General features: G+C 39.8%; 1 protein-coding gene across 2 annotated transcripts; it reads right to left on the reverse strand.

Annotated features, from left to right (window-relative positions):
* Positions 1 to 533: 533 nt before the first annotated feature.
* Positions 534 to 9,586, reverse strand: steap3 (STEAP family member 3, metalloreductase). 2 transcript variants are annotated; one of them, XM_042426054.1, is made up of 6 exons: positions 9,444 to 9,586; positions 5,922 to 6,404; positions 4,735 to 5,062; positions 3,036 to 3,235; positions 2,792 to 2,941; positions 534 to 2,532 (listed from the first exon to the last, which is right to left on the reverse strand). In XM_042426054.1, exons 2-6 carry the CDS (start codon positions 6,399 to 6,401, stop codon positions 2,251 to 2,253), a joined length of 1,440 nt encoding a protein of 479 aa, XP_042281988.1. In that variant the 5' UTR covers positions 6,402 to 6,404; positions 9,444 to 9,586; the 3' UTR covers positions 534 to 2,250. The 2 variants fall into 2 exon arrangements, with proteins under 2 accessions (XP_042281988.1, XP_042281989.1); XM_042426055.1 differs by having other exon boundaries at positions 5,922 to 6,407.
* Positions 9,587 to 15,883: the final 6,297 nt, after the last annotated feature.

Genomic DNA, 15,883 nt, shown 5'->3' on the forward strand with positions numbered 1-15,883 from the left:
ATGTCGTAGGTAGTGAACGTGGACTTGATTTTAACTTATTTATATATTCATCATTAAAAGCTGTTAGCAGCTCCTGTTCCACTGTCAGTGGATCACTGAGGATGTGATGATTCTCAGGAAGCTTCTGGAGTTTTGCGATGTGACATCAGAGGTATAAAATATCCTCAGGAAGTGCAAATCACACTGAATCTGAAAATATGTTCATTTCACAGTTAAAGAGTTGAAGAAGGAAAACGAACTTTGATGTAAACTGTGTCGATCAGGCACTGAGGGGTTTTTTTTTTTACGCCGCTGCTGCAGCTCAGCAGTAACTAAGCCGTCTCTTTCAACCTCAGCCAGCATCTTTAACCTCTTCCACACATAGCTCACAGTGAATTACTGAGTTAACCTTTAAGGCACCGCTAGTGATGTTCACTATTCACACATGCAGCTACGTTCAGGAACATTCACGTATCGACGGCAGAAGAGCAAAACCTCCGATCTGAAAAATGCACTTTTTTGAGAAAACTAAAAAAAACACTTATTTTCTTGCAGAATGCTGTTTGTTAAGGATACCCAACACATAATACACTGTTTTTGGACTCTATTATTATATTATGTGTTAACAATTGTAGCATTGTAGTAAACTAGGGTCAGAATTCCTTAAATTCAGTGTATTTGCTTCCTCGTCCTCTGGACATGAATGTTCAGTGATTGGTGCTGCAGCTTCTCTACACATCCAGGGACTCTGTGTTGTGTTTTTGTTTTGTTGTGTGACTTTTCTGTCACATCAAAGGGCGGGATTATCTTGATTATCTTGATTATCTCGCAGACTGACTGAATATGAGCAGCCTTCCTCGTTCTCATCATCCAAAGTGAAATCCACCAATCAGAACATTCTGCAGATTGGAGGTTTTGCGCTTTCGATATAACATGGCAATGCCGGAACAGACGGTGGGCGAGGGAGAGTCCAGCAGGTGGCGGTGATGCAACACTTATGGATGTCAATAACTATACCACTCAACAGAAGAAGAAGATGATGTCTCTTATTATCTTCAAAGAACATGACGGTGACCAGCTGTTTTTTTTATCCGGTGTCAGTGTTGTTGTGATGTATTTAATATTTCAACAAGTTTGTGAGACAAATCACCTGCGAAAGCGTTGGCAAGGCAACCGTAAACAAGTCGCAGATTCAAATACGTCATCGGCGGAGTCTTTTGTGTGATTGGTTCTCTCGCTCCGTGTGAAAGAAAGACGGATGAAACCCTTTTACATGCTTGTCCCTGCAATTATGTCACCAGGTCTTGAGGTGTAGGTGGCTACTCTAGGTGTAGTGTCCTCGTCTCTCGCTCCTCGCTGTCCTGCTCACGGTTTGAAAACCTCTGATTTAGAGACAAAACTGCATATTTTACAAACTGATCCTACATTTTGTGCAAAAAAATCTGAATCTGTAAAGTAACTAAAGCTGTCAGATAAATGAAGTGGAGTAAAAAGAACAATTATTCTCTCTGAAATATAGTGAAAACAGTAAACAAGCAGAACCTCAGAACTGTACTATGGTTAATGTACCTGATGTCCACCACTGGTATTAAGGCTTATTTGTGTGTTAGGAGGATAAATAGATAGATTTGTGAAAGTGCATGGCATCATTTCTGTGTAATAAAGTGTTCAAAGAGTCTTTTTTACCTTCAGGACCATTAAAGTGCACATCTGCTTTCTGCAGCCTCAACCAAACATATGAAGAGTTCAGTTATACAACACTTTCCTCTTGTCAGTGGTCTGGAGTATTTGTCCTGACGGAGATGCTCTTTGTTGATTAGAAGACTGTCTGCAAGTAAGTTTTATGAAAATAAAAAGTGTCAGAATTAAAGCTCCGTTCACGCGTCACGCTATGAGTCGCATCTCTTGGGGCCCCTACGACTGTATCAGGTGACGTTTCTACACTCATTGTCACTTTCTCTCTTCTTCCTGTTAGTGTAAAGGAGGAAGGCTGCAGTCATGACTTGATGTCCGACTGCAACCTCTAAAAGCACAGAGGAAGTGGTGTAAGTGTTTTCTATTCCTGCTTTTAAAGGTTGTTATTACAGTGAAGTTATGTAATTCTCAGACTGCTCTGTTATATCTACATTACTGGTGATTATTTATCAAAAAATCTCATTATGTAAATATTTTGTGAAAGCACCCGTAGTCAACATCAATATTGAGGTATTTGGTATTTGATTTTGTCCATGTGGTCCAGTCCAGACTGGTTTCCCTTACAAATCAGGAACACTAGCAGTCACTGAAGTTTTGGGAAGGCTCCGTTTGCCCCTGGGTGTTTACGGGTCGGTGTCGTGCGCTCTCCCAGCCTCTGCGGATCTTCGCCAACCGAATCGCCAGACACGGCAGAGCCAAGAGGATCCGTCCGACCAGGACGACGCAGGGCAGGATGAGGGACAGCAGGTACGCCGGCGGGAGGTAATAAGGGTAGGCCTTAGCGAAGAAGGGAAAGTCCCAGGCGAAGAAGAGCGTGTGCATGATGGAGAGAGTTAAGGCGGTATAACCAAGTCCTGACTGGAGACACAAAAACCTCTTTAACAATCAGAGAAGATGACAAAATACACCGAGGAGAATTTCAATAATTAAAACAAATAAATGATTTACTGGAGAAGCCTCTTGAGATGCATCTCGTAGTCAAGAAAGTCATTAAATTTGACCAACTATTGGTTGGTACATACAAATAAAATTAGCTGATGCAGGTTTAAGTACGATTGATGAACTGGCAGGACAGACAAGCGTTAAAAAAACAATGATCATAACATAATCTGCTGACCTGAACGAACGTAAACTCCCTCCAGTTGAGAGTATTTCCAACAGAGGGAAGAGATGTAATCGCCACCAGCGAGAGGACTCCTAATCCCAGAATCCCACAGGACAGGTAAAGGTCAGCCCTCCAAACCATCTCCGATGCCCCGGATCCCACCTAAAAAAAAAAAAAAAAAAACAAGATCAGAGCCACCACAGGTGCAACACTGACCCAAACATGCACATACGTGTGTGTGTGTGTGTGGTCTTACCTGCTGGTAATCAGCAGTCAGCAGTGATTTCCCTGAAGACCTCCGCAGCGACAGACACATACTGTACACGGCGTGCAGCGCGGCACAGAGGAAGCTCAGCAGGCCGAGATGCTTCCTCCTGCACATCCAGAAGTCCAGCCAACCGGGAAATCTCTGATATTTGGTTCCCCTGCTGAGCTGAAAGACAGCCGCCAGCAGACCTGAAAGAACAGGAGACTGAGACTACCCGACTGACATCAATGTTTCTGCCTGAGGTGGATTAATGTCAAGTCAAGCAGTTCGTTTAGAAGTTCAAACAGGTGTAACAGCTGTTGGTAAAATGTTGGATTATATTACATTTGAATATTTCCTCTTTTATTTCACTCTGGTTGAACGTGTCTTCCTCTCAAAAACATGCTCTTCTTCTTGTTCCTTCAGCTGGATGCAGAGTTTGTTTTCATTCATCCGCTGGAGGAAAGTTTCTCTGAGTTCACTTGAAATCTCAGTTTAAACACACAAACCTACGAGCATCATTTATGACATCACAGCTAGTTTGGAGCCAATTGTGGTCCAGTATGCAACTTACACGAGTGTGATGTGAAAACGTGAAGCCTCCGGTGAAGAAGAAGACATTATGTGTCCAGCAAGTATAAATATGTCTTAAGAAGAAGAAGAAGAAGAACAACAACAACAACAAACTTTTTGCTGGAAAAATCCTGACAAACACAAATTATAATTCAAACCATTTTCATGTCTTAATATATAATATATCCTATTTTTGAAATGTTAACAGTTTCATCATACTAACTCTGTGGAGACTTCAGATAAAGACGACTGACATTACATTGCCAGACTTTTCCAGATTTGTTCAGGAACAGTTTGGAGCTCTAAGTAATCAGACATTTATCATTCCTCTGTACCTCTGAATCATACAGGAGTCACACTGACACCAACAGTAACTGGCTCAGAGTGTTAAATGTGTAATATGTCACTGGTTTGACCATTAACAGCAGCCAGATGTGAACAGCTGTTGTGTCAAATGTCTTCAGCAGCACTTTATACAGTATAAATATAAGCAGAATTTTAATGTTGTCAAGGCAGAGCTGAGTTTAAGAAGTTATACTGTTGTGTAATCTAATCTATAACAATTAACATTTCAGTTTATGTATAAAATATTCACTCTCTTTTAGCTCTGTTTTTGTTCTCCACCAACTCCTGAGGGAAATATCTTGCTCTTTAGCTGCTAAATGCTCCACTATGTTCACCAGCTAGTCTACAGCTAACTGTGTCTGTTTGCTGCTGAACAGGTAGGAGCAACTTTACTGAAAATAGCTGCCTGCTGTTTCAAGAACAGTTCAATCATTACGGATTAGTTTGCCCGATATTTTCTCGATCAATCGTTTGCTCTATAAAATGTCAGAAAATAGTGAAAAACGCCTTCAAATATCTTGTTTAGTGTGACAAAACCAAAAGATATTTAGCTAACAGTGATAGAAAACATTCAAAAGCAGAAAATACTCACAACTGAGAAGCTGGAACCAGTGAATGTTTACTAGAAAAAATGTGTTAAACGATTAATTGATCGCTAAAATAGTTGCATCCCATCGATCGACTGACTGGTTCATTGTTTCAGCTCTAGATGGGAGCAGAACTGCGGGCAGCTGATTGGTGCAGCTTCACAGTTGTGGTATTCATGGTAGGTGATATACGTGTTCAGTACCTGGCAGGTAGACCAGAGCCAGCGTAACCAGGGCGACCGCCGGCAGCGTCTCGTTCACCATGATCATCGGGAGCTTGAAGAACTTGTTCTCCCCGTGAACGAGGTAGGGCAGCAGCACGCCTTTCAGGAAGTTGTATCCGTAAAAGAAGAGGAAGAGGAGGAAGGTGGCCAAGACGGGGCCCGACCAGGGGGGGAAGAGGAGGAGCGGAGCCTCTTCGATGCTCCGAGAGGAGCACAGGGCCCCCATATCGACGGGGCTGAAGCCCAGGCGGCGAGCCAGCTGGACCACCGTGTCTTTAGAGACGGAGCAGTTGCTGCAGATCAGGACCTGCAGAGTTTAAATGTTCTTAGACATCTTACTTTTACCGTTTCCTTTACATGTGTCATCGACAACATCTGGAACAAACTCCCAGAATATCAGAGGTCTGCTGCAGTTTTTATAAATCAAAGATAAAGACTTTTCTATTTGCTGCCTTTTATTCATTTTGAGGCTTTTGATTAATATCTTTCACTGCAATGTAACTTTTATTCTCTTTTTAATTTAAAATGTTGTGTTTTCTTGTCTTGATGCCTTTTATGTTTTATGTGAAGCACTTTGCTGTTGAAATGTGCTGCACAGATAAACTTAACTTGCCATTCACTGTATAATATACATCAATTGAATCATTATTTAAAAACTGTGCGTCAGGATTCTGACACTGAGTAAGAATATTGTGTTCCAAGTCAGATTCAACAAACTCTCTTAACTGCCTGAACTTGTCGTAAATCGCTCGTTTCAGCCTGACGAGATGCGATAATTAGCATCATCATCATCACCCCTAAAAGGCTCCGTGTTCCTGCTTTCATAGATCAGCAGACAAAAACACAACGAGAGGAAACACTTTGACATGAAGTTAGATGCTAGAAAACGTCTTTCTAAAGCAAAGTGACTGATACGATAAGAGGTCATGTGACATCACAGAGATATTAGAGTAGAGAGGGCAGCCATGATGATGATAATATGGTGAAGTTTTCATATTTAAACTCTGAATTAATTCAGATTAGGACGTTATAATCATGAGTCAGACAAACGTTTCTCCGCTTGTTAAGAAAGTCAGATGATCTATTTATGACACGTTCAACAGCTCCGAACTCATAGATTTCAAGTAAAGATTGATAAAAACTGATGTATGTTTCCTCCACCTCACCTGCTTGCTTCCATCGTAGGCTCCATTCTGCAGCGCCCACGCAGAGATGACGTTGAACGCCTTCACCACCCTGCTCTCTGGGAACATCTCCGCCAGCCTCTCAGCGTTTGACTGCTCGCCGTTCAGCGTGGTGGCGTTGCTAACGTCCACCAGCACCTTCCCGGCCAGCCGCTCCCTCAGCCCCGCCAGGGTGTAGTAGTGCTCAGGGTAGACCGCGACGAACACCACCCTCTCTGCGCTGTCCACCGCCTCCCTCTGCGACCACACCTCCGCCCCATCGGGAAACAGATCCCCGGGGACGCGGTCCGGGTCTCGACTGCCCACCACCACCCTGAAACCAGAGGCCACCAGCCGGATCGCCAGGGAACGGGATAAGTCTCCTGAGCCGATGATGCCGATCACGGGGCCTATCGGCAGAGGCTCCAAGGCTTTGGAGGCAGAGAAGGGCGTCAAGGGCGTCTCCATGTCGCTCTGCATCATCTTCTGCTGAGGAAGAGGAGGATTTAATTAAACAACTATTGAATGTAAAGCCGCAACAATTAGTCGATTAATCAATTTGAGTTTTTTAAGATGATTTGAGAGATGAGTAAAGCCTCTTTCACACATAGTTCCCAGTAAATTACTGGGATAACCTTTCCAGCACCGCTAGCAGTTTGAGCTATTCACACATCTGCATCCAGGAACGTTTCCATCTTGCATCTTTTCACACACGTCATGGCAACGCTGGAAGAGATGGATCAAGGAAGAGTCCAGCAGATGGCGGTACGGCAACACTTACGGATGGAAACCGCCGTAAAACTCAACAGAAGAAGAAGACGAAATTCACAAAACTCAGATCAAACTTTCAAACTAGACGGTCCCGATCAGATATGAATGAAGATTCTGTTACTGCGTCGCCTCAAATGTTTTCAGAAAGATATTTTAGTGAACTGTTTAGCACCGCCCGACTCGCAGTACGTCAAGTCTTGTGATTGGTTCGCTCGCTCCATGTGCTGCAACGTTACTGCTTTCATTCACAGCCGTACCGGCATTTTCCCAGAAATGTTACGAGGTCTTGAGATGGTACAGATTTCCTGGAATATCCATCCCTGCTCTTATTCACACATGAACCCATACAGGAAATGTTCCTGAACATGTCAGGAATAGACTACATGTGTGAAAGAGGCTTTTAACATGCAACAAAGGTCATTCAGTTACCAAGGTGATCCAATCTGAGTCCATTTTATAGAAAAAGATTCTCCAACTGCAGCTTCTCAGATGTGAATATTTCTGGCTTCTTCAGTCCTCTATGACAGTAAACTCAATATCTTGAGATGATCAGCAGTAAATCTGCTCTGCGCTGGCTGTGACATTGTTCTTCTACAGGCAGAGCAGACGCACTAACCTTGGTCACATCGCTTGAAACAGCTCAAATTATTTCAACTTTGACCTCGGCTGCTGCTGACCTTGCAAGCTCAAGCAATGAGATAACAGCTGTGTGTCACGTAGCCCAGAAGCGAAGGAAGGAAGGGGAAGGTAGAGAGTGATGGAAGAGAAACTTCAGATTTCCCTGAACTCTATAACTTGTGCATCAGGTGTCTGCACTCTGCTCTGTGTCCTCCCTCGTGGTGAGCAAAGAGCACATTTCTTATCACCTGAAAGCTGCTTGAGTTGTGGAATGAAGCTTTGGCACAAATCCAATAACGAAGATCTCATCCGGTGATTTTATTTCACTGCAGGTAAACGTCACAGTTTCTCCTCGTCGTTTCCCAACACTGTCAGAATCCCTTTGTTCACAATCCTCACCAATGATCTATCGCTGCAATTCTGTCTGTCGGACCTGCTCCCCATCACCACCTTGACCTCCATGATGTCCAGGGAGACTGGTCCATCAACCACCTGCTGTCTTCATTAGGACCTACGCTTTATGAAGATGCTTCACATCGATGGAGTCTAATCACCAAAAACCTTTTTTCTGTCATTATCCTCAATAAATATTGTTTAACAATTGATCTCTGCTTATTGAACTGTTGGTCGGGATAAAACAAGACACTCAAGGACTTCATCTTGAGCTTTGGGAAACAGTTTTTCACCACTGATATCTGAGGTTTTATGGACCAAATGACATTATAAAAATGTGTAGATAATATAGAAACAGTAAAATGATGTCATGACTTGTACGTGTAACATCCTGCCAGGACTTTCTGTTGTGTTTGGACTCTTTTTGTTCTTTTGGGTTCCTGTCTTCACTCTGTCTTTTAATTCCACTTCTTCTTTATGGTTGTTGAGCCTGTTGAGTTTTCTGTCACTAGCTCGTAGTGTTGTTAAGTTTGTGTAATCATGAGGCAGTTTGATTTATGCTGGGTTGTGATGAAATGATATTGTGTTTTCTGGGTTTTGGTTCGCTCCTGTGTTCCTCTCCAGCCTGTTTTACCTCCACACTTGCCGTGCATCTAATCTCCTCAGCCCTGCCCTGCTCGCTGTGTTTCCTCCTCCAGCCAATCGGCTCCCTGTCTGTTCTCCCCATCTGCACCTCATCTCCTCGTTAGTTCAGTCGGTTTTCTGTTCACTGGTGGTTGGATCATTTGTTCAGTTTGGTTGCATCTCTGTGTGCTGTTCCTGATTTTGTGAATAAATATATTCTTCAGTTCCTCGTGCCTGCTGAGTCTCTATATATGAGTCCACCTGCTCCACAAATCCTGACAGTACATCACTAAATACATATTAGTTATTATTACCATGAAGAGACAGCTATCAATCATTCGATGAGTTGTCAGAAAACGATGAAGAATGTGGATGAGTGTTTCTCAAAGCCAAAGATGACGTCTACAAGCCAAATTTTTATACTTTTTAGAGGTTAAAATAATATCGGTTGTTTACTGCAGAGCATCAGTTCACTTTTTTGATTTATCAACTACTTGTTTTGCCATTTCTAAAGGACAAATCCCACCAAAACATGCTGGTTGCAGTTTAAGCATCCAGCAGCTCACACAGTCTGTATTTACATAACTACAATCATGCAGCACACACAAGGTTAAAACCCAAAACTACTTTAAAAGCGAAGAATCAAATAAATAAATGCTGTCAATAAAAAGAAAAGAAAAAACAAGTTCAAATGTGAGAATTTGATGTTTTTCTGTGTCATACATGATCATAAACTGATTACCTTTGGATTTAAGACCTTTGATCAGACAAAACAAGACATTTAAAGACGTCATCTTGGACTTTAAGACACAATAAAGAGCATTTTTCACTATTATATGACATTTTACACAGAACTAATGGAGGAAATACCGATCAGATGAATTGATAATGGAAATAATCTTTAGTTGCAGTAATAATAATGATGAGCAGGTCTATTAACAGATGAAACAAACAACCTTCTTTTAAACGATTTAACCGACTGACACAAACTGTAATGTGTTTCAGTTAATATGTAAAAAGCAAATTACAGCTCTGAACAGTAAAACCAGCAAACATGTTACTTCATAACACGTAATTAACACGTAATTAACATGTATGTAACCGACATGTGTCACTCACCGTCTTCTCCCGCGTTCAGAGACGATGTGAAAACACTTTAAGATGTCAACATCTTCCTGAACTCTTTCATTCTCCTCGTTTAAAGCTCAGACGTCGCAGCTCAGGATCAACGACACTTAACATTATTTAACTGAACCTCTCGTGCACACAGAGAGGTCAGGAGACGACCTGTGACGTACGGTCACGTGTGGGAGGCGCCCCGCCCCGCCCATTGCTGCTGCCTTCAGGTGCTCCCGGTGAGCTCCGACTTTTCAGTTTGAAGTTGGTGTCTATTTATTTGTACACTTTACATACAGTGGCAGTAAATGTAGCTGCTGTACACATAAAACGTTAAAAATAAAATATGAAAAATACATTAAAAGTGATAAAACATTAAAATACATGAAAAACAAGAGAATTTCTATAGTATGTTATCCTATGGTTATATTGTATATTTATTATTTTAATTATATTTTATATATTTTTTGTGTTTATTTTCTATAGATATATATTTCTATCTTCTAGTGTTGATATGTAGGCTAATTTTACTGTGTAATTACTGTCCTGTTCTATCTATCTATCTATCTATCGTTGTGATGCAGGTGGTTTCATCAGCTCTGATATATAAGCTGGGGCTAAGCTGTTTAGTGCTTTGTAAACCATTAAAAGAATTTTAAAATCAACTCTAAAAGTAACTTTTTTGAACTTACTATCTCTATGAATATAACTTCATATAAGTGCTACTTTATACTTCTACTCCACTACATTTATTTGACAGCTTTAGTAACTTTTCAGATGAAGATTTGACACAATGGATAATATAACAAGCTTTTAAAATACAACACATTGTTAAAGATGAAACCAGTGGTTTCCAACCTTTGTCGGCTTTTGACGTCTTACAAAAAGCAGCTGTTTTTGTAAATGATGCGACAGCACGTGAAGGCATCACATCTGACAGCGGAAGATAACACTCGCACGTGTCTGCTGATAATGCAAAGATTATATAACAGTGAAACAGCGACAAAAACACAGTTCACACAAACTAAACACCAAGAGACAGAGGCTTCATTTTAATTATATATTTTTCGAATTAAATGTCCGTGAAACGAGAATGAAAATGGCACATACACTTTGTCTCCACTGGGTGTCGCTGTTTTACTACAGTACACAGGAGTGAGGCGATGTCTGATTTATATTTTTAATGTCATTCTGTCAGTTTTTACACAGTCTTCTAAAGAATGATAATTTTAAAAATTAAGTCAAGAGCATTTTAAGATTATGTATAAATGATGAGCAAGGTTTTCTGCAGTAGTTTACATGCACAATAACGAGATTTTAGTTTAATTCAATCTGTGAATTAACACAAAACAACACCTCTGTGCTGCATAAATATATAAAACATGTTGAAGGATGATAGGCTACTGAATCTGCACCTGTTAGGTCACGAACACACCTTATTCATCATGTTTCTTGAACTGTGGTCGGGTCATAGAGGTGCCATGTGAAGGTTGATGGTAAGTGTAGTTTGTCAGGATGTTCCAGATGGCAGCAGGGTTGGAAATCATTTTTCAGGTGACGGTTGGACAAAAACTTGAACGAGAGGGATTTTGTCAACAGTTTAACATGACTGAGGAACACATTGTGCTGAGTAACGGCTCCTCAGGAATCAAGTGCATTTTCTGCTTCCACTTTTTGATAAGATAACAGTCATGAAGGATCTTTAAGTTGTAACTAAATGTACTTTATTAATAGTTGATAAGTCATTCATTGATCTGTTATAAGCCATCAATAAGTGTAATATTTAGGTTGCCAGGTTGTGAAAAATCCCTAAAATTAATACAGTATCACATTTATGTCTGTGCACCAAAAATATTATATATTTATTAAATATTTATATATTTTAAGCTTAAAAAATACACTTTTAATGGAAAAGGCACAAAAATGAGTTGAGATAAAAAATCGCTTCACATGACTTCATTATAGTTTTATTTCTTATATCTTTCTGCTGTATTTGTGTGGATGAATAGTGGAACTTTTTTTTTTTTTTACAGCCTTGAACTTTTCTATAATCATCTTTTCAGATTGTCAATAAAGATTTGTCAAGTTTGAAAGGCGACTGTGTCATTTTTCTTGTTATATATGTTCCTGGCAGCCTTTTACTTTGTTAAACTGACAAAATGAGACTTAAAGCTGAGTTTGTGGTGGAAAAAAAGAACACTGTGCATGTGGTGTAAGGAGAGTTTAAAATGTGCTGAACAAATACTAAAATGAATGCAGAGAAAGTTTTTATTTGTGCTTTTATTAGTTGGTGATTTTATTTATTGTGTCATGCAATAAATAGCCCACGTGGTCTTTTATGGCACCAAAAATACTGCAGCTGTGAAACATTTGTCAGATAAATAACATCAAATTGCAAATAACAACCTTTTGTCTTCTGTCACAAACTCTAGAAAATAAAAACAAAGCCACAAAAAGGCTCCTTCCTAAAACAAATCATCTTACTGTATTTGGTTTTTTTTATCTTGCTCTCTGTATTGATTTAAGACTAAATAACTGTTCTGTTCATAAATAAAGAAATCACTGTGTTGGTAAGATGTTTGAGACCAAAACAAGAAGAAAAGAAATACTTTTCCTCATCTGAATGAGACTTAGAAACTATAAATAAAACCGACACCCCGTTAATAAGTTTATTTGGATGTTTTGACCTTTCCGTCCGTCCGTCCCTCCCATAGACACCCTGCGGTCGGAGCGTTTGGCATTTCAGGCTCAGACGGTGACTCAACACCATTTATAAGATATTTATACTAATGCTTCCCTGTGTTCCACTTTTTTGGATTGATAGTCATATGATAACTGCTTGATTTATTGCAGAGATTGTGTTTATTCATCACATCTTAAAAAAAACCCACGTCTGACAGCTGAGTGATGTTCACCAGCTCCTGCCAGATGATTGATTAGGTGAAATGTTTAATGATCCTCATAAGAAAATTATATTCAGCTGTGGATTAATTTGTTGTAAATGCAGTCAGGCATCCTGCAGGTCTGCTGCTGCTGCGTGTGTGTGTGTGTGTGTGTGTGTGTGTTTGTGTGTTGAGGCTCATTTTAAATACAAAGCTCATAAAAAAGATTTTTACAACTGCACTGCTCTCAAAACAGATGTGATTATTTCCCGTAAAAAGATCAACGCTCTCCAATCGAAGATAGATAGATAGATAGATAGATAGATAGATAGATAGATAGATAGATAGATAGATAGATAGATAGATAGATAGGGTTTGATGTGCACATTTCCTCTCTCATGACTGATCCTGTCATTTTTCCTGGGAGGACAGTCTCAACCTCTTTTGCCAGGATGGCGACATAAAAAGTTGCAGACAGGACAACACAACATCAGGCATGTACATAAAGAAATATGCTAAATAAATGTGGGTGAGGCATCAAAAGTACTGGACTGGACTGGTGGATAAGTGATGCTGGCCACTTAGTGTCAGTCAGGACACATACTGAACACTCAGATAACTGCTCCAGCTTCTTTAATATTAGCTTGGGTCGTACAGTTTGTGACGAATGATGATAGATGGATGTGTTTGTATGGTTCTACAGAAAGAAATACAATATGGAAATCAGCTTACTAACTAACAGGTGTTGGCAATGACAGTGGAATCAATATATAATAAAGTGACTCTTAGACTAAACTGACAGCGACTACATTACTTTCATCACTATGTCAACCTATTACCACAATAACTGTTACACAGGGCCAGTTAGCCTGAGGAATAAACAGTGATATCTGGTGGCTTTAACCAGACATAGAAGCTGATGGTTCGCAGCTATTAATTAACTAGAAATGTCAGACTGAACATTTATAGTTACAGGAAGTAATTCAGCACTTTAAACCAGAGGTTTTCAACCTTTTGTAACTTAAGGCCCACTTTTGATTGTTAAAAAAAAAAATCCGAGGACCACCTTCCCAAATGAATGAGGAAAAAAACAAACTTGACCAGAAACAGAGAAAAAATAAACTGGGTTGTAAATATGTGTTATGCCACCTGTCAGCTGTAATGACCAAAATAAATACTCTGCTCACCCTCAGTGAGACGCTTGGGCTTCTGGGAAATAATGAGATCCAGTCGTGGTGGGACGGGTGAGAGGCTGACATGCAGAGTAGCATTGCTTTCAGTTTTTTTCCTCGCCTTTCATTTTGTGACAGTCACAATGTAAAATCCTGACTCATATAAATAGATGGTGGTGAAAGGCAACAGAAATTTGATTGTCTGTTTTGACTGGGAGGGTTTACTGACTGGCAGCCAGTATCCAGAGTGAAGCAAGGTCAACTTGTGTGAGCTGAAGCTTCGGGCTGCTGTTAGCTGATAGTTCCATCAGTTCATTTTCCAACACAGCGGATAGAAACATGTCTTCTGAAGCAGGATCCACAGAGGAAGTTAGCTAGCTTACAGTGGCAAACATGTTTGTCTCTACCTGATGATGTGTCATGATTGGTGTGGTGATATTCAAACGTAACTGTTCATTAGATGTTTTTATTTATGTGAATCCTTAAACACATTTAGATATAAAAATAACTAGCTTTGTAAATTACAAATAAAAAAAAAAATCTAATCATTTTGCAGTACCACTGCCTCTGCGGCCCACTAGAGGACGCCCTGAGGCCCACTGGTTGAGAATGACTGCTTTAAACTATCCTAGAACAGAGGGCACTAATATAACTCAATACACTGTCCACTAAAGTTAAATATCAATGCATGTGTTCTGTTGTAAGATAAGAAAAACGAGTAAATTAACATCAGGCAAGTGCCGTAATAATTATCGTATTTGCACAGCACAGTAATCTCAAGTGTAGGTTAGGTAAAATAGACAATATTCCCTACACAGGTACTAATTAAACACTCTAAAGAAGTATGTCAGAACACACAACACCTCATGTATCTGCTCTCTAAAGCCGTCCACACAAGGCTCATTATTTAAACCAGGGGATCAGCGACAATTATCATCCAGCCAATATTATAACTTCTATAGAACAATAAATTCTGAACTTATAATACTACAGTTCAGTCCAGTTAAAGCATTTCTAACACTAATAGCAGAGAAAATAAAATAATAAAAAAATAATAATATGAAGGAGCCTAGCTCAACAAGCTAGCAAAGAAGTAAACAGAAACGCATTCATGCACATGCTCAGTGGCGTCTGCCTTACACAGATGTGACCAAACTCTTCATGATGAAGGAACATGTCACCCAGTGCAGCGATGTGGCTCACTGACGTCTCTTTAATAGTTTTTGGACAACAACGGAGGTCTACGGCACAGAGGAAAAAGATATATCAGGCTTTGGATACACATACAATACTTGTTAGTAGATCAGTTCATTGTTGGCTTGGCTCAAAACATGAGATTTGATGACAATAAGAAAAATATAGAAAAACACCAGACATGTCCTTTAACAAAGGAGTCATTTACTGTAGAATTTACAGTAGCCTTGAATCCACCCAACAACCATAAGAAGCTCTAATTGGTTAAATACTGGACAACACAGTAAATCCAGGGTTGATCTACAGTGTGCAGCATATTCTTGGTCATTGGAACTGAAGCAGTTTTATAAAATTCTGACCTTTTCCTTTTCTTTTTATTTTTTATTTATTAATTTTTTATGAAGCACCTTTTAGATCTAGTGCAGTGAACTGAAACAGGACCTGCGGGCCGCTCTGTTCTCATACTAATCTGCATTGTAAAACAGGACCCAGTGGGCAAATGTCTCTTTGAAGGTGAACTGGACTCTGAGGTCGTGGTCCACTGACCCACTGCTACTGTCTGACGGAGTTTAAGCAACAGTGATGCTGCTACATCTGAACACTGTGTACACTGTGAACATTGTACCGGAGGGTTTCCTGCGTCATCTCTGAGTCTAAATCAGAAGAAACAACAGATGCACTGTATGATAGTGTGAGATATGGAAACATGCTGATAGCTTTCACATGTGGTATACGCTGGTACTGTACAGTGTCATTTCAGCAAATGTAAGTGGTGGAAGTGTCTGGATTCATTGTTGCTTTGGCTCTACACATGAGGTTTGTTGACAGTAAGAAAAATATAGAAAAATTTCCAGCCAAATCCTTTAATTGTCATTTTAGGCTCCTTAATGTTATTTGCTTTGTGATTTTCTCTGCTCTAAGTGTTAAAAAGTCTTGAAGAACTGTAGAAATATAAGTTCAGAATTAATTGTTCTATGGAAGTTATAATAGTGGGATAATAATTGTGTGAGATTTATTTATACTATAACAAGAAAAATATAGAAAATCGCCAGCTATGTCCTTTTTAAGTGAAAGATACAAATAAAAATCCTTCACTTTTACTGACAAACTTCAGAATGAAAACTATTTATCAAAATTCCTTTACTGTAAAATTCTAGATGACTGCAGTGAACTCTGTTTTCTGTCTGACTGGACT

Source organism: Thunnus maccoyii, chromosome 11 (genome assembly GCF_910596095.1).
Source record: "Thunnus maccoyii chromosome 11, fThuMac1.1, whole genome shotgun sequence".
NCBI lineage: Eukaryota > Metazoa > Chordata > Actinopteri > Scombriformes > Scombridae > Thunnus > Thunnus maccoyii.